General features: G+C 45.2%; 1 protein-coding gene across 1 annotated transcript; it reads right to left on the reverse strand.

Annotated features, from left to right (window-relative positions):
- Nucleotides 1-7,506: 7,506 nt before the first annotated feature.
- LOC140851276 (uncharacterized) lies at nucleotides 7,507-22,811 on the reverse strand. The gene is made up of 2 exons (XM_073242895.1): nucleotides 22,353-22,811; nucleotides 7,507-8,703 (listed from the first exon to the last, which is right to left on the reverse strand). The coding sequence occupies exon 2, from the start codon at nucleotides 8,683-8,685 to the stop codon at nucleotides 7,522-7,524; it is 1,164 nt and encodes a 387-aa protein (XP_073098996.1). The 5' UTR covers nucleotides 8,686-8,703; nucleotides 22,353-22,811; the 3' UTR covers nucleotides 7,507-7,521.
- Nucleotides 22,812-25,516: the final 2,705 nt, after the last annotated feature.

Consider the following 25,516-nt stretch of genomic DNA (forward strand, 5'->3'; position numbering starts at 1 on the left):
TCGCATGATAAGCAAAAATTCCTAAGGAAAATCTCTAAGGAAGGGAGGACCCGAAGCTTACCTCGACCATTGTCGGGTAAAACCGAGATAACATCTCGGACACCTGCCGAGTTCGCAGCAACCCCACGTCGGTTGGGAGGAGGATTCCTTGGCACAACCTCCTCGCAAGATCGTGGTCGGCCAACGCTGACTCACCCTCGGGGTAGTAGGCGCTTGGGGGCATCGACCGGCCCCCCGACCTATCCTCCTCTGCGGGCTCCATCGGGGCTTTCCCCCGATCAGCTGCCCCGACCGACGGGACTGGCAGCGACGGGACGCTGGAGTTTGATCCGGCGCCCCCTGTTGCGCCGACGGATGCCGCCGGACGATGTTCGGTTTCCCGAACGTCATCCGGCTCCACCCGCACAGGCGAAGACACCGATACTCCTTCGGCCGGCTCTTCAGTCGGCCCCTCCTCGACTTGGACCGCCGGAGCCGCGAGAGCTATGACCGGCTCCGACCGGTCGGTTGCCGACGACTCGACGATCGGCGGGGCTGGGGTTGGCTTTTTTACAGGACGCGAAGGGCCGGCCCCCGATGCAGGCCTCTTCCTCTTGGCGAACTGCCGAATCTCGGCATCAGTCGGCCTCATCCTCGGTGGTGTCCCTGCAATACCGACAAAAGAGTTAATGGCTGGACCAAAGGCCGACCAAAAGATGGACAAAAAGAAAAGCCGGAGGATCGGGCGATACCTATTCGGGGGACCAGACTCAAGCCGGCGTCATAGAGAGCTTGTTCGGTAACAAGCTCCCTCTGCTTCGGTACCGACATGTCCTTCAGTCGGTGGAAGTCCTCCCGGTCGTCCGCATCCACCCGACTGTTTTCGTTGGCCTCTGTTCGGGGTGTACCCCAACGAGAAGGAAAGCCCCAAGAAGAGGAAGAGGAAACAAAGAAAAACTGGTTCTTCCATCCATGAATGGACGATGGAAGACCAGTTATGAAGGCAAGACCCTTCCGGAGGTTGAAGAGCCACCACCCTCGGGCTTTAGGGTAGGGTCGGAGCACAAAGAAGGCCCGGAAGAGGGAAACGCGGGGGTTGGTGATTAGCCGAACAGAGTTCGGCGCCAGTTGCGCCGGACAGAGTCCGTAGTAATCAAGCAGATTCCGGACGAACTCCGGAATCAGAAGTCGAAGACCCGCGCGAAGGTCTTCAACGTACAGCGCCAGATCGCCAGGCGGAGGGTTGTTGACCCGACCGCCGGCCCCTGGAGCAGAGAGCCGAAACTGCTCCGGGATGCGATAGTGCTCCCGAAGCTGATCGACGTTCGGCCCCGAAAGCGAGGAGGCCTCATCTTCCGGAGCCGATCGGGAGTCGTCGGTCGGGTTCCCCGACCGAGCTCCCTGAGTCGGTTTCCTGGTCATTATGCAGGGACCGAAAGAGGAGAAAGAGAAGAAAGGAAGGAAGAAGGGGAAGGAGGACCACGAACCGGATCCGGATGGACCCTCCGCAGGCGAAGAAGAGCTCTGCCCGCGACGACTGAAAAATCGCCTGGACAGAGTTTCCCCAGCGAAATGTTGCAAATGTGGGTCAGGGTCCGGGAGGTCCTATATATATAGGGCCGACCGACGGCCGAGATCCTTCCGCGCCGACCGAAGACCTGCAGATGCGCGACGCGTGGCGCCCACCGGTTGGCGGAAGATTCGGCGCGCCCCGCCCCGGGATGGCCGCACCGCCCGCATTAAATGCCGGAGGGGACGCCGGCCAACCACCTTGACACGCGGCACGCGGGGCGCGGCCCCGCATTCACGCGCCCGCGCCGGTTCGCGTTCCCGATGGGACGCCTGGCAGCGGCCCTCTCTTCCGCGATCGGCGCCGAATATCCGATCGACTGACGCTGTATCGTCCAAAGCCCGATCTTCTGACACCGACGTGACGACTGACGACGGCAAGACGTGGCGTCTGACACCTGACGCCGACGTGACCTCTGACGTCGACTGGACGTCCGGATCGCTGGGCATTCATGAGGCGTCTGACATCGGATCATCCGACAGTACGGCCGGATCTACACATGCGACAAATCCACTCCCAGTCGTCCGGGATTGCTGCCCGAATGGAAGCCTCGGCCAGTCCACCACCCGACTTGGGAGTGGAGGGGGGCAACTGTTGGGGGATACCCGCTGACCGACCGACTGCCGGAGGGCCCGACCGACCAGAGGGCCCGACCGACTGCTGGAGGGCCCGACCGATCGGAGGGCCCGACCGACCGGAGGGCCCGACCGACTGGACGGCCCGACCGTCCGACCGCCTGGCGGCCTGACCACCCCCGTTGGACGACTCCGACTGGCCGATAGGCCGACCGATCGTCGGTCGGGGCGACCGACTGACGGGAGCCACCAGCGCTAATCGCCGACTTGGGGTATGTCGGGCGTATCCATCCCGACCGACTGAACCCGGGGGGCCTGAGGCCCGACTTACATAAAGCTCGCCGACCGACCGGAGGAACCCGACGCCACTCCGCTGGCTGGCGACCTAGGGTCGGCTGACTCCTCCAACCGCCGTACAGCCGCCAGACGTTGTCAGCTCTGACACGGACATGCGGCACAGTTACCTAGGGGCATTATCCCGCCGAGGGCCGGGTCAACCTTGGTGATTAGACGGCCGCACGGCGACATGACGTTTTCACGGCGGCTCTGACAGCCCACAGTGAGTTGACAGTTCCTCGCTTGTCCGCGCCATTAATGACGGCGCCATACCTAGCTCCATTATATATACCGGGGAAGGCAACAGTGCAAAAGGTCGATCCGCCCGTCTCTCCCACATACGCAGGCTCGCTCCTCTCTCTCTCCCTCTCTCTTTCTCAGAGCTCTCTGTCTGCATTTCACTGTTGCCCAGTCACCTCTCTGACTTGACCGTCGGAGGGTCCCCGTCGGAGCCGCCTCCGGTCAGTGCGGACTTCTTTTTGCAGGTGCACGCTTTCCGACGATCGGGCGACGAGGCGATTGGCCGCAACACCGGTTATTTTATATTACAATCAAAACCTCACTTGCCTTTGCTCAAATGCCATATCACTGCTTGGTCCCTTGCTCAAATGCCGAAACAGATCATTGACTATCTTGCAACCTTTTCCCTTGGAAACTAGTGCTAGTATCAAACCGTACACACTATATGCTGCTCCGGCGTTGGAACATCCGATTAGTGCGGAGGGATGCCAATTATTTGTCAGGCTGCTGCCTTGGTGCGGCAATATACGTGTCCTTCCAAATTTATTCAGTCTTGTGCTTGATCTGCGCAGCAGTATTTATTGTTTACCACTTTGGATTATGATCATTCCAACTACTCACTTGCAACGTCCGAAAAGTTTACCTTCTGCGAAAGTTGCAAAGCAACACAAGCGAAATCCATCCTCCGTGTTCGCCAAAAAAATGTCCATCCTGCGCATATGTGCACCGGATGATCCTTGCACTGAAAAAATGCATATATACGTGTAACGTGTGTGTCTAAACAACAGTTGAAGGATGTCGAGATTCTATAAGCTGCGATGAACGCTGGTCCGGCCAAGTTGGAAGAGAAGGTGATGCAGGGCGATCTATGCACCCTCCCATGAACTCATCGGGCACCACGAGGCCGTCCAAAGGGGTGATGCTGACCCACCAGAATCTGGTGGCCAACATCTCTTCTCCCCTCTTGATCAGCGCAGGCTTAATGCCCTTCTTCCATATCAACGGTGTCATTAGCATCTATTGGGCCTTCCGTGGAAGTAAGGGTGGCAAAATATGATTCGATCCACTAATCCGGTCCATATTCAATCTATCATAAATAAATTTGAGTTTAGACTAAATATGTTCAGATCGTAAACAGGTTGACCCATTTAATCTATTTATTATTTGAGTCGGATTTAGATTTTATATATCTAACTTGCTTAATCCGTTCAACCCATATAAATTTTGGGTTGGAGCAGATTAGTTTGTATATATTTAAGTAGATCACGTAATGGGCTAGTGGGCCACTAGATCTCCTATGCGGCACGTAGCATGCGCTTATTTTTCAGTTCCCCCGGTACCACAATGCATGGTAGACGATGGACGGTGGATCGTGGACAGCATCAAATCCCATGGTGGATAACACAACACGCTAGTCGCTACCCCTTCTATTTCATCAATTTTCAATTCTCCATCGCGTGGCTACAGTTTCTCTTCCCCTCTCTTTCCTTCTTCTTCATGTGGTCACCGTCATTAAGTCCCTCTTCCAGATCCTCTCCCTTCTCGATGACAACGGCCTTCCCCTCTCCACCCACTCTTTCGCCGTTGTGCACACCAACTCCACCATTTGCGGCTGCTTCCCCTACTGCTCTAATAGCACAAGCTATCATGGGTTGAGGTGGAGCAGAAGTTATGGATCTCGCTGTCGTGCAGCTATGATCCGATAGATGGCACAGCCATGGTCCACTACCCCATGTGGTAGTGGTCGGGAGCTCGATGGAGGGGATTGTGGTGGAGTTTGAGATGAATGAGAACGAGGGCAGCCAAGAGTGGAGCCGGAGATAGCCGAGAGCTCCAATCAGGCGGAACTAGAGGCGGCGAGAGCATAGTGAAGGTAGAGATGCAGCGAGGGCGAAGAGGCAGTTGGGTGGAGCAGGTTTGTAATTTTTTTTCTTATTTTTTTAAAATAGATTGCAGATGGATTGGGTTCTATTTTTTTAACTGGATTATAAACGGATTGTAAACAAGTCAGATCGGATAACTTGTTTATTAAATAGGTCAAGTTTGAGTTTAAAAATCTGATCTATTTAATAAATAGGTCAGATTCGGATTCAGAGTTTTTTTTGACTCAATCCATATTTGACTCAACATATTTATATCCAACCCAACCCGATTTCCACCCCGACTTAGAAGGTGGTGGTGATGGAGCTAGCTTCAGTTCAAGCCAACCAGGTGCATTTTGCTTCCATCATCATGTCGACGATGGTAATGATGCCATTGGGGACAAGTTCAGGGGGTAAGTTGTAAGACTTAAAGTTATCAGAATCTCATCTATTATGGAATCTTGGATATCATGGCTATTACATATTGCATGCAAAATTTTGGCATAACAATTTATTATAAAATTTTAGATATTGCAGCTACTACACATTGCATGCCGAATCTTGGTATATCAGTGCATACCAACCCCCAACGATAATGGATCAGATTATCAAATTTACAATTAATAGATGTATCAAATCCTAAGATTTTGCTATTGTACATTATACTATATCAGGTCCTTGATATCTTTTTGGGATTTTGTTATTATATTATACTATATATATATATCAGATCCTTAGTATTTTTCTCATAATCATAAGATTTTATTGTTGTATTCTACCATATTTAATCCCTAAAGTCTAGGGGCTCAACTTATATATAAAGCATAATACTGCCACGAACATGAAAAGCAATTTAAATCTCTTTTCTAATATAAAATTTTCATGATATTAGAGCGAATTTTTTTCTTGATCAACCAACCCCTCTTTCTTATTCTCCTATCATCCTCTTAGTATTTATTTTCGTTGATCCTTTATTCTCTATCTAACAATCATGGCTTCTTCTACTGTTATTTTTGATCCAAGTATTGATGTAACATCTTCATTCTCTCTTCATCACTCAGATAACCCAGCCATGCATGGTCCTTGACTCTCTAGTCCTTACTAGTGATAATTATCCTTCATGGAGGCATGCCATGAAAACAACTCTCTTGGCCTAGAATAAAATAAGATTTCTTGATGACTCACTTAAAAAGCCCGACAAAATTTCGATAATGGTTGATGTATGGCAGTGTTGCAATGCCATGATACTTTTTTGGATTGGTAATGTAGTCCACAAAGATCTTGTGAGTAGTATAGTCTATTTTGAAACTATGAAGGAGCATAGGAAGATTTGGAGGAGCACTTTTCGCATGATAAGGCTGCTCAAATTTATCACATCAAGTGAGATATCTCAATGCATGTTCAAGATCAATCTTCTATTGCTCCTTATTTTACCATACTTAAAATGTATTAGGACGACATCAATAATCTATGTCCACTTCCTACTTGTTCTTGTAGTGCAATAAAAGAGTTGAACTAGATCTTCCACGATGAAAAGATTTTTCAATTCCTTATTGGTCTCAATGACTCATTTTCAACCATTCGGATATAGATACTCACATGGAGCCTCTATGTAGAATAAGTAAAACTTTTTGTCCAATTTTGCAAGAAGAAAAGTAGAAGGCACTTCAAGTCAAACTGATATAAATTTTTGAAGGCGTTGCCACGGCTACTTTTGCATTTTGATAAGCATTTTTCTGGTTATTTCGATAATCGAGATCATAGCCATGGAGGTCATGGCGGTCGAGGATAACTAAATTGTAATTATTGCAATAATTTTGGTCACATACGTGACACATATTATAAACTACTTGGTTATCCGAACCATCATAGAGAAACCAAAATTTATGTTCTCTTTTGGAAATCATGCTGTCGACAATGAAAGTCTTCTTGGCCCATCAATTGTGCCCCAGCTCACACTATAGTAGTATGCCCAATTGCTGTCCATATCGAACACTAGTGAGACTATAAATTCTGTTAACATGACAAATATTCCTTTCAACTCATAATCTACAACTTGGATAATAAACATAGGTGCTTCTGACCACATAATCTCTGATTCTAATCTTTTTCTATCACTTGAATCTTTCCCAATTTCTCAATTCGTTAAACTATCTACTAAAGATATAATCCAAATAACCAAAAAGGAACGGTAAAATTGTCCCCTTCTCTTGAGTTAAAAAATTATTTTTTATGTTTCTATTTTCAATTTAAATTTATTATCCATTAGCAAGTCCACTAAAATACATTATTGCATTGCCATATTTTTTCCTAACTTCTGTGTTCTTTAGGACCCATCAACGAAGAAACTGATTAGTCTGGATAAAGAAAAGGATAGTCTCTACTACTATAAGGGTACAACTTCCCCTACTTCTATAGCTTATGTACCCAATCGAGCCTTCGACATAATCGGTTGGATCATCCGTCCAATCCAATATTAAAGGTTTTAGCTTAAGATATTTATGTTTTTCTTTATGCTTTTCAAAATAAAATGAAATTTTGTATCATTTGTCCTTTAGCTAAACAGATTAGAATTTCTTTTCTACGAGTACTTATGTTATTTTCTTCATTTTTGAACTTATTCACATATATATTTGGAAAGGTTACTCTATCCCATCTCATATTGATGCATGTTAGTCCTTAACAATTGTAAATGACTCTTTCCGATGCCACATAGATCTTTTAATATGATTCAAAAATAAAATATTTTATTTGCTTAAAAAATTTATCCACGCAATGTTCACGCAGAATGTCCATCATCTCGTGAGAGAACCGTACAACCTCTGGGCTTGCCCCACGATGCGCATCTGCCACCTACAAATCGGGGACAATTGAAAATCCATCAAATAAAATAATATTCATTACTTGAACAGATGTGATGTTCCGTTTATTGATTTTTTTTTGATAAAGAGGAAACACTTTACTGATAAATAGTAGTCATATGTACAACTCTGAGTAAACAGTAGTGCTGCTTAACTATAACAAAATGGCAGTAAATAGACAGTTGTTCAAAAGAGATAAGTACAGGCCCAGCTAGCAACAGGGATGAGATATACAAGAAAATAAAAGACCAGACGAAACCAACATTCAGAGTAACATCATAGTGAGAAATAGGCACATAACAGATATATTGTAGACAATACCGAAATCTGAAAACCATAAACTCCGAGTGGGGCTGTTTGAGTAGTCTGAAAACCTTGTTAATGTAGGCACAGCGGAGAAACATAATCCACCAGTTGAAGTAAAATTCCACCATAGAAGTGAGAAGATTAATGGTTGTTTTCTTGAAGATTATTGAAGCATGGCAACTTCTAAGCTGGGTAAGTGAACAGCAGCCAATTGAAAGATAAATGCAACAAAATAGACACTGAAAAACTTCCAGAAACTTTGTAGTTTTCGTATGCTGCCTTTGCCCTTTGATCTGCCATTTTCCGCAGATCTCATGTAGATGTGCATGAATATAAGAAGCATAGACAGCAGCCTTGCAGCAAGAAAAAGTTACATATTTATCATGTAAGTAGAGAGTATGGTTAAACCTTTGGAGCATACTGAGATAAATAACCGAAGAAACATTTAACCTGCAAAAGAAACCAAACCAGGTTAGTAAAAAAAGGTCCTGTTTCCACAGTATTCTTTTCTTTTTCTTTTTTCTTTCTTTTTTCCTGTTCTCTCCTTGTTTTTTGCACCTTGTCTTTGTGACGACATTCAGTTGAAAACTGCAAATGCTTGTCTTTGGCCCAGTGTCAGATATTGTAATTGCATGTAAAATGCAGTGAGGAAGGCCAAATGCAATAAGAGAAACATATTTATTAATGTTGAAGATATCAGCCTTGAAATGCATTATGTCAGATTTTTGATTAAGTGGTCTGACATTACTAGTGATGATAAGAAACAGCTGATCAATTGTATGCTGAAAGCACTGACATTGTTTCATTCTGCATGCTGAGGTCTGAACCACTATCAGAAATGTTGAAGACTTTGAAAGGCATAACTTACAGCAGAGCAAGTGCATATTGTTGACCAAATAACAAAGGCTCCATTGATCTCTTTGGAATTGCTTATGATCAAGCAACCATGTAACCATTGATAAGTGTCCCTGAGCCTTGAACATTATAAAAGATGGGGGTGGATTCAATACTATATTAGTGAAGAACCATTGTATGGAATAAAGCCGCAGATGAAAATGGAACAGATGAACCGACGGAGACGAAAACCTCATGAAGTAAATAGAAGGCAACGAACATTTAATTAAAGAAGAAATGAGTATGAAGTCCTCAAAGGAGAAGAACACAAAAGCAAACGTTAATAACAAAGATACCCTGCACAAACAAAGAAAGAATAAGTTAGTCAAAACACTCCAAATTTTTCTATATTCTCCTTTTTCCTTTGTTTTTCCTTTTTCTTTCTTTTTCTTTCTTTTTTCTTTATTTCTTTTTTGCATTTTCCTTTTTTACCTCCTTTCTCACTTTTTCCCTTCTTGATCGATCTTTGTTCTTCTTCTATTCTTAATTCCTTCCTCTTAACACCCCACTTAATTCCACCACCAATAGAAACTATAGGCCAAGAGAAGCACCAGTCCAGCAGCATACTTATCAGATTGAAGCAGAAATTTAATATACTTATCAGATTGAAACAGCACAAGAAGTATCTTCGGACCATGAGTGATATTAAAGATATTAAACAGCTGATGATTGCTATGTGAATGTTAGATACCATGCCGCCTAGGAAAGCCAACCGAATATGCATCAGCAGTCAGGAATTGAACAAATGAAGGGTACACATGCAAATGATCAATGAAAATAAAGAGATCTCGTACAAGAGCTTGGTTAGCGACCCAGTCTACAGATTGGGTTCCTTCCCTATAAATATGAGACAGAAAATTCATGGAAGGATTCCAACCAAAGGTGAATGTCCTTCATCCAAGGAGAAAGAGATTGTCTATTTTCCGATAGATGATAGATCCAATTTAAAACCACCATTGAATCACCATGAATGCACACCTTTCTGACCTCCATGTGGGTGACTAGATATCTAAGACCCAGCCACATGCCAATCATCTTAGCATAAGGAATCGAGGATAGACCAAGCCGTTTGCCTCTAGCAGCCAATAATAATCCATCATGATCCCTAATAATATAGCTTGCAACAGTATTGTTGGATCTCACCGCACCATCAAAGTTTAACATGTGTGTCCCAAGGGTAGGAGGCATCCAAGAAATCAAATTAGAGGGAAGAGAATGCTGATTTCTCAGCACAGAAAAATCCCAGTTCCTTAAAGAAAAATTTGTAACAATAGGAGATGATGGTGATGCATGGCAAGCAAATGTCAGAGGAAAAACACATACATCGTCGAATAAGATCAATTGGTTGAGAAAATTTTGTTTGAAACAGTCTTTCATTGCTGTCCTACCAAAGAAGGGAGACCATATATGCCAGCATAGTCTTTTCCTTTGCTCCTATAAAAGAACTTGAAAGGATAGTTAGCAGCATTGTCAAGGAAAAAGGGATTGGACAGCAATAATTCTGATTTAATAAGATCCAACAATGTTTAGCAAAAATACAATCAATAAAGACATGCTGGCAGTTTTCTACATAACCTGGGCATAGGTCACACTCCATAAAGTCAGATTGAATAATACCTCAATAGAGCAAAAGTTCTTTCGTTGGCAATCATTGTCACACCAATTTCCAAATGAGAAATCTTATCCTCATCGGGATGGGAAGGTGCCAAACCCAAGAAAAATTATAAGTAAAGGGCTGCAAGTAAGATAGATTTAGCACCCTACCAACATCCTTTGAAGTGACAGAGAGAGACTTTGTAGGAGTCCATCCCAGTTGATGAGACCAATGTTAGATGAGTGCTCTAGAAGCCAATTGTTGGCTGACATATTTTATAATTTCAGAACTTAACTTTGTACTTGTAACACTTTTATTATTAATAAAGAGTATTTTTATTTCAATCATGCTTATGTGTCCATGATTTGTCCTAAAAATTAACAAAGATGATTTTGTAGATTCTCAAGATGTTAAAAATTTGAGACATATATTATTAGTGGTTAGTTTCTAAATGCTTCCGATCAAAGGATCGTCACGGAGGATAGTGATCAATCCATTTAAGATCAGTGCATAGATTACCTTCCTTCTGGACAGATGAGTCTCGGATCTGCAGTGTAGGAATACTGGAGTGAGAGTGTAGGTGATTGTTAGAGAACAACTTATACTGAGCATGACCAATATGAGAAATCACTTAGATGTTTACTCACTCATCAGTGGTTGTTTCGATGCTGCAGTGGTATGAATGATCCTTTGACCTACAGTGTTATCGGCTATTCATAGCGAGGCTACTGAGTTTGACTATATATTCTCTTAGTCCCTAGCCATTCGAATTCTTACTGTATATGTTGGCTACAGTAGGCTCAGATTCGCTGTTAGGAGTAGGATGTACTTAGATGGATAACATGGTTAAACCTAATTCTTCTATAGACTAGAATTCTTTATTTGATAAGAATTAGATCAAGTCTATAGCCTTGAACCTAATCTAGATCCACTTTGATTTGGGCACCTATTTGAGGGCTCAAAAAGATTGGATCAAGCCAATGAGTTGGCAAATAAATTATTGTATTTTTCTTCCTTAATATTTCTCTTTTTGGCGTGGATTAATTTGAAAGAGAAGAGGAGAGGAGGCGCATGCCTCCTTTTCAATTTTGGAAAGTCCAAGGGCGTCCTCTCTTTGCTTTGGCATGAAAAAGAGAACGAGAGAGGGTCAACGCCCCCTCTCTTGTGTGCACAAAAATCCTAAGGGGGGCCAAAGGTTGGCGCCCCCTCTTCTTGCCTTATGGGATGAGAGTGCCCCCTCATCTTGCCTAATAAGGTGTAGGCGCCCCCTCTACTTGCCTTATAGGATGTGGGGTCTTTTCAATTGGGCCTAATTTTTTTGAGAAAAAAATCAAATTAAAAGGCAAAGGACCTTGTGAGATAAGAATTAGCCTTTTTAGCCTGATTGGAGATTGATTTGGAATCAAGAAAAGGCTTTATTTAAGAGATGGTCTCCTAGGATTTGAAATAGAATTTAAAAATTCAGATCTAAACCCCTCCCCATCTCCACACCATCCTCTCCTTCTCCTCTCTCTTCAACGCCCAAGGGTTGGGCGTCCCATCTTCTCACACGTCGAAGTTATTGGGTGATCTCTTCTACATTAAGGAATACGGAGAAAGATTACAGTTTAAGTGTTGAGATCATGGATAAAGATCAACAGTTGATCAAAGATTCAAAAAGCTGAAATTCATCTTGGAGAAGATAAATCTAAAATAAGAAAAAAGATTTAAGATTGATCATAGTGGATACTTGTAGAGATCGAATGAGTGACAGTTCAAGAACCTTCAGATCTACGATCATCGACTGCGGTGTATTTCGACCCGCACAAGGTATTGAGATATGATCTCAATTTTTTTTATTTTATTTTTAAATTATATGCATGACTTAGATCCAAGACTCAGATAGATATAGATTAGATCGATTGCATGTGGGGTTAAAGGGTTTAACCTAGATCCGTTTTCGCTGCTATTTCAAAATTGTTTTGGAATCTATGCATGCTAGTCTATCTGCTTTCTAATAGTGGTATGGTTGGAGCAACTTTTCAAGATTGTGGATGTCAGAAAACAGCAAGGATCAGGTCATGGTAGTCTTTGAAGGCCAGCAACAAAGTAATGCAAAATAGCCTTCAGGATTTCAGCAGCCTTGTAAATCCTATGGGCACAATTTGCTTCTTCAATTTGAACCCCTTTTCTACCAGATCTGAAATTCACCTTTTGAGATCTGAAAGCATCCTTGATGAGGCCTCCAAAAAATAAAATATGGAGGCATGGAACTCTTCTTGGGCGGCCAAGACGGGGTGCACAAAAGGGGGGCATGCATAAAGGAGGGCGCTAGAAACCCTAGTGCCTCCTTTCTTTTTTTTTGGGATTGGCTGCCAAGAAACCCTTGGGTTTCTTACTGCTAGAATGTGAAGAAGATGAGAGAGAGAGAGAGAAGAAAAAAGAGAGAGAAGGTTAGGAAAAAAATGATTTAATATTCACTCACTTCATCGAGTCAGAATATAATGTATCTTTATATACAGGGTCAATGTGATCCAATCCAAAAACTCTCTTAGTTAACTCCATATAAGATTGCGCTCATCCAAGCCCATGTACATCTATGACTTGACCCAATCTCATAATCTTGGATTCAATCCTAGTTCAAATATAAGTTAGCCCCTCAAGATCCAAAATCTCTGAATCTCAAGATCCGAAAGGCAGACGATCTTTCGCCCTAGGGCCCAAATTAGCCCTAGAAACCCCATGACCGCCTCATGGACTTTGGACCTTGACCTTAGTCTTGATCTCCTGAGCCTTGGAAGTATCACATAAGTCTCAATAATCTCTACTTTGGTACCCCAAGGTCTCAACTAACTCTGTCCTGTTCATCAAGTACATCAGTGTCACATATTTTCGAAAGCTATCCTGTAGAAGTACCTTCATCGGTGCATCCGCTGGATTCTCCTTGGTGTGGACCTTCACCAGCTCCACCTTGCCTTCTTTCACAAGCTCTTTGATCTGATGATACCTGATATCGATGTGTTCATCCTCGCATGATAGACAGAGTTCTGTGCAAGTAACAGTGCACTCTGACCATCGCAGTGCACCCTGACGGCCTCTTGTGTGAGGTCCATCTCCAATGCTAAGTCCTTCAACCATAGGGCCTCCTTCATTGCCTCCATAATGCCAATGTACTCCACCTCAATCGTGGATAAGGTCGTGATAGGCTGCAAACACAATCTCCATGAAACGAAACCTCCAAATAGGCTAAATACAAAATCTATCATCGACCATCGGGTGTCCACATCTCCATCGAAATCCGCATCCACGAACCCTCCTATCAACCCCTGAGCATCCTTGGATGTGTTAGAGTGTCCCTCAGTACCTCCTCGCTGTCTGTAGTAGATGTCGACTCCAACAGTACCCATCAAGTATCTGAAGATCTCTTTCAGTGCTCACTAGCGCTCCCTGCCAGGCTGCGCCATGAACCTGCTGACCTGGCTCACTGCATGGGTGATATCTGATCTACAACACACCATGATGTACATAAGGCTCTCCACACTAGAGGCATATGGCACTCTCTTTATCTCCTGAGCCTCCACCTCAGTCTGTGGCGACATCATCTTCGAGAGTCTAAAGTGCCCGACAAGTGGTAGCTCCGTCGATTTTGCATCCTTCATCCCGAACCTTTCCATGACCTTCCTGATGTAACCTCTTTGAGATAATATAGTACCTTCTTGGCTCGATCTTTAAAGATTTTCATACCTAAGATCTTTCTCGCAGGCTCCAAATCCTTCATCTCAAACTTCTGAGATAAGGCTGCCTTCAGTTCCTGCACAACCTTTCTACTCTTGCATGCTATAAGCATGTCATCCACATACAAGAGTAGAAACACTCTAGACCCATCCTTCAAAGATTTAACATAAACACAAGAGTCATACTCACACTTAAAAAATTCGATGCTCCTCACATAAGAATCAAACTATTTGTACCATTACCTCGATGACTGCTTCAGTCCGTACAATGATTTCTGTAACAAATAGACTTTTCTTTCTGTTCCTGACTCTTGAAACTCTGGTGGCTGTTCCATATAGATGCTCTCCTCTAGATGCCCATGGAAGAATGCCATCTTGACATCCATCTACTTCAGCTCCAAGTCCTGAGCTGCTACGATGCTCAACGGCACCCTGATGAAAGTATGCCTGACAACGGGAGAGAAATCTCACTGAAATCGATGCCTTCCTTTTGAGAGTATCCCTTTGTCACTAGCCTCGCTTTGTACCTGATATCTTCCTACTTCGAAGGCTCCTCCTTGCATTAGTAAACCCACTTTAAACCAATGGGTTTCTTTTCTTGTGGCAACTGCACCAATCGTCACATCTCATTCTTGTGGAGAGACTACATCTCCTCGGATATTGTTTGGACTCATCTCTCTGTCTTGGCTCTCCATAGTAGATCGGCCGTTGGACTTTTGCTTCTTCTTTGACGAGGACTGCCGCAAGGGCCATGGGAGAGACCGCCAGGTACAGAAACAGTTCCTCTCTAGGCTCTGGCTTTGCCAACAGCGGGGGTGAACTGAGGTAGCTCCTTAGTTCCTCGAACGCCTGTTGGCACTCAGGGGTCCAACAAAAATTCTTCGACTGCTTGAGAATTTGAAAAAAGGGTAAGCACCGTTCGGCTGACCTCGCGACAAAGTGATTCAGGACTGCTACTCTCCCTGTAAGGTGTTGAACCTCTTTTATCGACCTTGGAGCGGTCATCTCCTGGATGGCGCAAATTTTCTCTGGATTGGCCTCAATTCTGCACCCCGATACCATGAAGCCCAGAAACTTTCCTGAGGTCACTCCGAAAGCACATTTAGTCGGGTTCAGCTTCATTTTATATTTTCGAAGGGTGCTGAAGGTCTCTTCGAGGTCTGCGACATGGTTCATGGAAGATTTACTTTTTACGAGCATGTCGTCCAAGTAGACCTCCATGTTGCGGCTGATCTGCTCCTTGAAGATTTTGTTCACCAACCGCTGGTAGGTTGCGCCTGCATTTTTGATGCCGAAAAGCATGACCCTGTAACAGTAAAGGCCGCGGTTAGTAATGAAAGCAGTCTTTTCTTCGTCTTCTGGCGCCATCCTGATTTGATTATAGTCGGAGAACGCATCCATGAAGGTGAGGAGCTCATGGCCCGAGGTCGCGTCCACCAATTGATCAATTTTGGACAAGGGGTAGCTGTCCTTGGGGCAGGCCTTATTCAGCTTTTTGAAGTCTATGCACATCCTCTACTTGCCGTTTGCTTTTTTGACTACGACAATGTTGGAAATCTAATCAGGATAATTGACTTCCCTGATGAATCTGGTTTTAAAGAGTTTGTCCACTTCCTCGACTATTGCCTTCTGCCTCTCTGGTGCATGACCTCGGATTTTTTCTTTCGTCAGTCGATGCTTGGGATCAACGGCTAAGCGGTGCTCCATGATTTTCGTGTCGATCCCCGGCATGTCCGTCGGAACCCAAGCGAAGACGTCTGCATTCTTTCGTAGAAAATCGATGAGACGCATCCGCACTTCTTCCCCCAGGTTGGAGCCGATCATCGCCACATGCTCCGCATTCCCGTCGTTCAAAGGGATCGGTACCAGATCTTTAATTGGACCGCCCCTCTCTTCGGTGAGGTCATCGTGAGTATCCAGCCGATCAACTGGACAGGGGTCGGATTGGTCGCTTCTTTGCAAGGCTATATGGTAGCAGTGTCTGACCAGGGCTTGGTCTCCTCGGACCTCTCCGATCCCCTGGTTGGTGAGAAACTTTAACTTCAAATGGTAGGTTGACACGATGGCTCGAAGAGCATTGAGGCCAGGTCGGTCGAGGATTGCGTTGTAGACTGACGGCGCCTTCACCACCAGAAAATTCATCAGAGCCCTGGATTCTCTTGGATATCGACCCGCAGCTACAGTCAGAGTCACCATTCCCTCCACCGGGACAGCATCACCGGTAAACCCTACCAGGGGGGAGGTAATCGGCCTCAAATGGCTGTCAATGATGGATATCCTCGAAAAGACATCGTAGAACAAAATATTGGCCGAACTTCCATTGTCGACAAGAATGCGGCGGACGTCGTAGTTCGCTATATTCAAGGAAACCACAACCGCATCGTTATGAGGGAATTGGACTCCCTGAGCGTCTTCTTCAATAAAGGTTATGGGCTCCTCAATTTTTTGTCGCTTGGGGGGTACGGCCAGCACGTTGGTTGCTTCCTGCCGGGATCCTCCCGAGATGGTGTTGGCGAAATCCGTCGGAGGCCGATTGTCCAACCGCTCCATGCTGGCGACCATTGCCGGAGGATATGGGACTTGGGAAACCAAAGGTGAGGCCGGAGCCTGAGACCTGGCCGCGGGGGATGCGAATCGCCGTGTGGATGCCTTGCGGGGAGGTATCGGGCGAAGATCAAGTGGGGGAAGGAGGAGTGGACGTCGGAGAAGATGATCAGAGGCAGTCCCGTTGAACGCTCCTTTAAGAACAAGGGTATTGCGAAGACACAGCCCTTCCTCTAATGCCAATTCTGTTGGTGCAAAAATCCATCTGCGCCGGAGAAGCTGGAGTTGTGGGGGTCGCGGTCGCCGCCGGGACCTGCAAAAGAAGTCTAAACCGGAGGTGGGGTTGCTCCGGCAAGACCCTCCGACGCTCAAGTCAGTTCTCTGCCTCAACAAGAATGGAGTGCTCGAACGAAAATTTTAGCAGAGTTTTGGGATAGAAAATAGAGCTTAGAGAATAACGTATCTGGGGCCCCCTTTTATAGGCGAAAGGGGGTAGCAGACTGATAGCGATATCCGTAACCATCTGATAGTGGGTTGTCCAGAGTCAGGCAGAGTTTGTTGCGAAGAGTAGTGGAGTGAGATCGTGGCCACCATCGGGACGTGCCACGTGGAGTCTGTTGCGGGTAGTGGAACGGCGTCTGTTGTCGTGACTTGTCAGGAGGTGGGAGGAATCGCGTGGTATCCGTCGTAGGGAGTGGAGCAGAATCGTGGTCATTATGGTGATCTGCTAGGGAGTGATGGAGCCACATGAAATCCATCGCAGGAAGTGGAGCAGTGTCGTGGCCGTCACTGCGGCCTGCCAGAGAGTGATGGAGCCGTGCGGAATCTGTTGCAGGAGGTGGAGCAGGGTCGTGGCTGTTGCTGTGGCCTACCAGTGGACCGAGGCCTGTCGGCTGAAGTTCAGCTAGAGTGTCTGGTGGGGAGAGGTGGTTAGCCACCCGTCTGAGAGGAGCTCGAAGTCTGGCTCCCGTAGGAGTCCGGATGAAGTCTTCTTGCAGCCAGAGTTGGGGACGAGACCCGATTTTTGTAGGAGTTCGGGTAGAGTCTTCCTGCAATTTAAGTCAGGTGCGAAGTCTGGCTCCCGTAGGAGTCCGGACGGAGTCTACCTGCAATTACAGTTGAGGGTGAAGTCCGACTCCCATAGGAGTCCGGACGAAGTTTACCTGCAATTGGGATCGCGGGTGGAGTCCGTCTTCCGTAGGAGTCCGGACGAAGTCTGCCTACAGTTGAAGCTGCGGGGACGAGGTCCGGCTCCCGTAGGAGCCCGGGTGGAGTCTACCTGCAATTAAAGTCAGGTGCGAAGTCCGGCTTCCGTAGGAGTTCGGACGGAGTCTACCTGCAATTGGGGTCGTGGACGAAGTCTGGCTCCCGTAGGAGTCCGGACGGAGTCTTCCCGTAGCTGGAGCTGGGGATGGAGCTCGGCTCCCATGGGAGTCCGGGCGAAGCCTTCCAGTAGTTGAGGTTGGGGACGAAGTCCGGCTTCCGTAGGAATCCGGACTAAGTCTGCCTGTAGCTGGAGTCGGAGACGAGATCTGGCTCCTGTAGGAGTCCGATCGAAGTCCACCTGCAATCAAGGTCAGGGACGAAGTCCGGCTCCCGTAGGAGTCCGGACGGAGTTTACCTGTAAGTGAAGTCGTGGGTGGAGCTCGACTCCCGTAGGAGTCCGGACGAAGCCTTCCAGCAGTTGAGGTTGGGGACGAAGTCCGGCTCCCGTAGGAGTCCGGACTAAGTCTGCCTGTAGCTGGAGTCGGAGACGAGATCTGGCTCTCATAGGAGTCCGGTCGAAGTCCACCTGCAATCAAGGTCAGGGACGAAGTCCGGCTCCCGTAGGAGTCCGGACGGAGTTTACCTGTAAGTGAAGTCGTGGACGGAGCTCGGCTCCCGTAGGAGTCAGGGCGAAGCCTTCCAGCAGTTGAGGTTGGGGACGAAGTCCGGCTCTCATAGGAGTCCGGACTAAGTTTGCCTGTAGCTGGAGTCGAAGATGAGATCTGGCTCCCGTAGGAGTCCAGTCGAAGTCCACCTGCAATCAAGGTCAGGGACGAAGTCCGGCTCCCGTAGGAGTCCGGACGGAGTTTACCTGTAAGTGAAGTCGTGGGCGGAGCTCGACTCCCGTAGGAGTCCGGGCGAAGCCTTCCCGCAGTCGAGGTCGAGGACGGAGCCCGGCTCCCATGGGAGTCCGGGCGAAGCCTTCCAGCAGTTGAGGTTGGGGACGAAGTCCGGCTCCCGTAGGAGTCCGGACGAAGTCTGACTGTAGCTAGAGTGGGAGACGAGATCTGGCTCCCGTAGGAGTCCGGTCGAAGTCCACCTACAATCAAGGTCAGGGACGAAGTCCGGCTCCCGTAGGAGTCCGGACGGAGTTTACCTGTAAGTGAAGTCGTGGGCGGAGCTCGGCTCCCGTAGGAGTCCGGGCGAAGCCTTCCCGCAGTCGAGGTCGGGGATGAGATCCGGCTCCCGCAGGAGTCCGGGCTGAGATCTGATAGTTGTAGGAATCTACCATTGGAGAAGTTTAGCCGTTGGTAGAGTTCGGAGTAGTTCGGATTGGAGTTGAACCTGGCTGGAAGAAGTCTGGAAGGGATTTGGGGAGCAGCCGACGGTCGTGGGAGGTCGGCTGGCGGCAGAGCTTAGTGAGCGCTTGGGGCGGTTTGATAGACGACTGGGGGAACTCATGTTAAAAGAGTTTGGGGTGGTGCAGTGGGAGTTCGCCCGTCGGGGGAGTTCAGTCAGCACTGTGGAAACCCGGCTGTTGGAGAAGTCCGGAGAAATACCATCTGCAGTCGAAAGTCGGATGAGCCTTGGGAGGGTCAATCCCGTTGAGAACTTCGGCTGAGGATATTTTATACCCAACAGTATTGATAGTACTTGGAATCATGACTTATGTATTATTTGAAATTATCACTTATATTTCATTTGTATTTGGAATTTGGTTTCGTGGTTTTAGGGTTTCATGTTTTTACAGTTTTGAGATTCAAGTTCCAAATTTATGTTTTCAGGCTTTTGCATTTAAGAGTTCTGGATTTATGAATTTAGTATTTAGGGTTATCTATAAAAGATATATAAATAATTAATTGAAATAAAAATTAAATTTTCTTCCAAAAAACCCCATCGATCGATTGGCCAACAACAAAATGGTCAACCGGCTCATGCAAACCGATCGATCGGCCCTATGGTTTGATCGACCTTCGAAAATCGAGCGCACTGATCAATCCCGACCAAGACACATTGATTGACTGGTAGGTCACGGCCCAGTCAACCGACCCCTGATATTTGATCGACCATGATGGATCGAGCGCACCGATTGATCTCGACCAAGATTCATCGATTGATCGGTAGCTCCCGCTTCGATCGATCGGCCCCTGAGATTCGATCGACCGTGGTGGACTGAGCAGACCAGTCAATCCCGATCATTCTTCCTACTTGATCAGTCTTTGAAGGGTGGCATGTCGTGCCACACCGATCGACCAAATCACTGGGCCGGTCGATTGGATCATAGTTTTTTTTTTTAATTACTTTATTTTGGTAGGAAGGTTTGGGGTTTTCGATCTCTTTTATGATAAGAAGGTTTGGTGTTTTTGATTTAAGGACATGAATTTAGTATTTTAAAATTGAACTTAGAATTTATGATTGATGGTATAAAAATTGAGGTTTGTACTTTACAATGTTAGGTTTACAATTTTAGATTTTTGATTTAGTTGTTTAGATTTTAGGATTAACACACTTCAGACTTAATATTTAGGGTTATATGGTTAGGTTTCGGACTCATACAGCATTGGAATACATATGCACAAGTCCAGATGATCCATTACTAATTTGAAAATGCTAACAAATATCTTAAATCAAATCAACACAAATAAGTTCAGTACAATCTAGAATGTCACAGCAACATAAAAAAAAAATCATAACTAGATCATGTAGTACATATAAGTCATGTCCCATATGAAGGCCATCTCCTCGCCCGTATAGGTTGTTTTCGACGATGCGTTGGTTCTGGATCACTTGGTTCCACATCCTCCTCCGTATAATGAAAACTATGTGCAACTCCTTCACCTGTATAGTCAACATGATATGAAGGTCCCTCATCAATCAGTTCCACCGCATACTCAAAGCGCACAGTTGCCTCCGAAACATAAGAAAATTGACTCACATCCTCATGCGTATATGCGGCCGATGACATGTATAGAGTATATGAAGAAAACTCTGCCATTGAGATTGGAGAGGTAATATGTTGTTGACTACCTCATCTTTGCTGAGCTAGAGGACGTGGTCCATCTGATGCTGGATGTCCAAAAGCTAAAGGAGTCTCCTAACCTGTCCGAGGATCAGGAGGATGGACACACATGGAGATGCGACCAACATATCATATGATTTCAAAATTATCATACTACTTAATTGCTTGAAGCATCCATTAACATCTCGACTCTTTATTTTTACATTTAATAACCCATATTTTTGGCTCCAACTCAATAATCTTGAATTCACGATGCGTATCAATTGAATATTATTTTATCATAAATTATAGTTCTACCTTATCTGCAAAATGAAGCCCCTTACATAACTCTTCACCTCTTTCTCATATATTATACTATGCTTGCAATGCAGAACACATTGATACATTAGCAGCTGCCCAATCAAAATGACTAATTATTTTAGAAAGAGCTTCAAACATAGAAAAATTTGAGACTCCTAAGTCATTTAGATTTTCTACGTCACATGAGCTTCCAATATCATATGGGCTTTCTGCGTCATATGTTGTACCAGCTTGCTGAGCATTCTCATCCACATCATCTTCGCTTAGCACATCATCTTTCTGAAAAAGCCTATTATCTGCATGAACCGTATCATTGGCCATTGTATATAATGATGCTTGTCTGATGATATTCTATGTCACATCACGGTCTACTGTATCAAACTGCTCCTCCAAATGTCTTGAACCCATATTCGCTGCGATATTATCTACAATATATGGACTAGAGCAAACAATCTGTTTTACGACTTGTCTTATCATTCCTAAATCCTGATCACTTACTTTAAAATTGACTCGATCACGAATATCTCCGGTGCCTTTTAAGAGTTGCACATTTAGGTACAACTCTGCACTAGATAAACATGGATGAAAACTTACTGTTGAAAAGATTATCTCCATATCATTATCATTGGTAATCGAAACAGCTTCATACTTGATTACTGATGGTTGCATAATTTGTGGATATCTATATATTATTATTATTTTATTTTATCTTCTATCGACGTGAAAGATTTTATAAAATTTATCCTCTAACTCCTCATATTTCATTCTATTTTTAATTTTAATAACCTTTTGTGGTCGTCCATTATGCTCAATGCCACACGATCCATTAACTATTGAACCATTAATATAATATAAGGCTGTGATAATTTCTGCTATATTTTACTACATACACAATGAAAAGAGTAAATTTAGCTCGCTATCAAATAAATATATATAAATTACAAATAAACTTACATGTGCCCATTCTAGAGGCTTTACACACATACACACATTCACACTTGCATATGTAGATACGTACATACATACATATACTTACATAAATAGACTTGCATGTATATGTACATACATGCAAAGACACACGCAAACGACATAAATTGAGCATCAACTTAATTAAGCCTTAATCCAACTATATTATCAAAGAGCCCTAAAATTGATATCATCAAAAAGCTAAGATGGAAACATTATACTGGATTTTTTTTTTTTACGAACTCCTACATGAATATTAACCCAACTACATGTATTTGAGTTTAAACTGCACTACAATTTAAATCAATAAGTAACATGCAATTTCAAAAAAAAAATCATTCTCATAGATTAAGTATTAAAGCATAATTAAAAAATTAATTAACTTACCTGCACTTAATACATTGGAAAAGAGACTAGGGGGGCCTGGTCGGCAGTGGGAAGCCATCGCTCAACGGGGGAAGGGGGGTGACATGGGGGGCACTCGATCGAAGGTGAGGAGCCACCGCTCAATGGAGGAAGGGGGTGGGGGGGCGATGGGAGGATGTGGGCATGGCAAGAAGGAGGGGAATGGGGCCGGTCACGGGAGGGGAAGGAGGCCGGTCAGGGAGGGGCAGAGGTCGGTCGCACAATGGGGAAGAGGTCGATCGAGGAGGCGGACGCCGGTCGCGCGACAAGGAGAAAGCTAGTCGAGGAGGTGAATACCAGTCGTGAGTAGGGGAGATCCAAGGTGGATGTTGAGTGGGGAGGAGATCGGTCACAGGTGGGGGACCACGGGTGGGAAGACCATTTGTAGGGTGGGGAGGAGATCGCTTGCGGGGGACCATAGGAAAACCATGAAACAGCATGTTGAAGGTGCGATTTCAAACTGAAACCACATCTTCAATATGTGGTTTCCAATTTTTTCAATTTTAATTTTTTTTTAAACGTTGTTGGCCATATGGAGGAGAAGCCTGGCCACATGGAGGAGAAACCGCATGTTGGAAATGCGGTTTCATGTCTAACATGCGGTTTCTCCACATGGTCATCCCGACAGTAAAACTGTCATAGTTTGAAAAATAAGTTGAATTTGAGGATATATTTATAATTAAATTTTAGAAAAATAATTAAAAAAAATTTACTGTATTGTACCCACACTAAAATGATATAAAGATCGCCCTGCTTGTAAAAAAAAAAAAAAAGTGTACTTCCACATAGAATATGGATTCATTATCTGAGGTCAGATCAATTAGGAAGGGTTGTCAAGCGGAGCATTTGTCAATTCGAGCTAGAGTATTTTAGGATTTTATGTTGAATGATATATCACCTTGGGTCAATTGCTTCTGACTTGCTTGTCCATGTTATGAGATCAATCATGACAGGTCTGATTTGACTTTCTGTAGTTTTGAGTTGGATGGATCCAGTCACACTATGCTATTGTGCTCATTTTCCACCGTATCAAATTTTTTCCCCTACTGTTATCAATCATCATGTCTTTTTCGGTTGGAGATGGTTGGAAAGCATGATTCCTACCAACGGGAATTGGGTTTTCCCCGTTAGTGGTGTTGTGGATCTCCATCTTGATCTCGACTGGATGATTCTATGGTGCTAGCTGAACTATAAAAGATGAGCACTGATCAAATTACGTACATACCATAAATCCAAAAATTGCTGGACATATCCCATCGAGCTAGCAGTGGCTATTCTCAGTCCTCGACTTTTACCTGGGATTTCACTTCGGCTCTAGACGAGCTATTTTAGATCGTCCGTGGCCAAACTACGATCTTCACTGATAGATCTCTCTCTTTCTCTCTTAAATTGAAAAAGTCCAAATAAAGAAAGATTCCTTCGTAATTGAGTCTTCTGTAAAGGAAATAACTTTTTCGAATCAATCTGCACGCCAAATCCGGATAGTAATCAAGACTCCGAAACGACTCCGACTCCTCCTCTATAAATAAAGGGGCACAGAGACTTTTAAAGTAAGTTCCCGACTCCCACTCTCTTTCTCATTGTTCTCCATCTCCTTACTTGAGCGTCGAAGGATCTTCATCGGAGAACACCTTGATAAAAATTTTTTATAGATATTTGGATAGAGCTCCAATGCCATCGTCATCTTAGCAGTCCGACATCAAGTGCGAAGATCAGGAGCAACAAGTAGTATAGCAAAAATTGTTATTAGTACCACATACTAGTATTATTATTATTAGCACAAGGTAAAAACATAACCCTGATTTTTTTTTGCATGCGTCATCATCCGTCTCTCATCCTCCTCCAGCACAAAGATTCCGCCTTTCCCCCATTCTGTTTCTTTCTTGCCTTTTTTTTCCTTCATTTTTGCTCGAGAATTTCAGTTTGTCCTGATTATCTCATCGAGTGATTTGCGTGTGAAAGAAAAAAAAAGATGAATCCTTCCGTTGCAGCAAGAGCGGGATTAATAATTGGTGATTCATGAATTGGGGGTTGCACAAAAAAAAAAAAAGAAAAAAAAAAAGAAGAAGGGTAGTGGTGGGGAGGTTGTTAAATTTACCAATGTTATTAAACCCGATCCGACCCGGCTGGTCGGCCTAAAATCCCGATGACCCGGCTATGGGATTGGGCCGATTGCCTAATTGAACTGGATGTGCTTAAAAATCGATGAAATTTGAGCGAACCGACAGGTTGGACCATGAACCGTCGGACCTGGTAAAACTTGGTCGAGGCAAATCCAATTTCATTTTATCTCCCATCTCGATCGTCCCTTCGGCTTCGCCTTCGAGTCTTCGACTTCTTGATCCCATGCTCCCGGCTTCCTTCCTCGGTGACCAAGTCGGCAGCGGCGGCAGCGAACGGAGAGTGTGGACGGACCGACGAGGATGAGGATCGAACAAACGGCAGTGGACGGGCCGACGAGGACGATCGGAGCTCCGGTGAGTAACAACGGCATAACCCTTTTTTTTTTCAAATCTTTGGTGAATAGATGCAAGATCGGCCCCTCCGCCTCCTTCTCCTCCATCCGCGACCTCCTCCCTCCGCTTCTTCCTTCTCCACTCGACCCAGTCTGCCTCCTTCTCTATCGATCGAGACCTCCCTCTGCCTCCTCCTCCTCTGCTCGGCCCCTCCTCCCTCCGTCTTCTCCTCCTCCGCCATCCGGAACATCTTCCCTCTGCCTCCTCCTCCTCCGCTCGACCCCCTCCGCCTCCTTCTCTCTCTCTGTTCGGAACCTCCCCTCCACGTCCTCCTTCGCTCTCTTCCATCTCCTCCTCCTTTGCCATCCGGAACATCTTCTCTCCATCTCCTCCTCCTCTACTCGACCCCCTCCGCCTCCTTCTCCTCGTCCGGGACATCCTCCCTCCGTCTCCTCCTCCACTCGGCTCCCTCTCCCTCCGCCTCCTCCTTCTCTGTATGGATCTCTCCATCGATTCAACCATTGAATCGACGGTTGGATCGTTGATCCACTAATCCGATATTTTATCCGTCTCAAAGTCCGGATCAAATTTAATAACATTAAAATTTACTATGGAATTGGTAGCACTGTCCAATCACGTACCACCATGCGGTTGTGGTTGCGCCATTGGGTTGGCTTTTTTGTTTTTCCT

This window comes from Elaeis guineensis, chromosome 8, assembly GCF_000442705.2.
Source record: "Elaeis guineensis isolate ETL-2024a chromosome 8, EG11, whole genome shotgun sequence".
NCBI lineage: Eukaryota > Viridiplantae > Streptophyta > Magnoliopsida > Arecales > Arecaceae > Elaeis > Elaeis guineensis.

Bases quoted from the DNA above. Each gene is read 5' to 3' on its own strand.
- LOC140851276 (XM_073242895.1), bottom strand. From the start codon at position 8,685: ATGGTTACATGGTTGCTTGATCATAAGCAATTCCAAAGAGATCAATGG.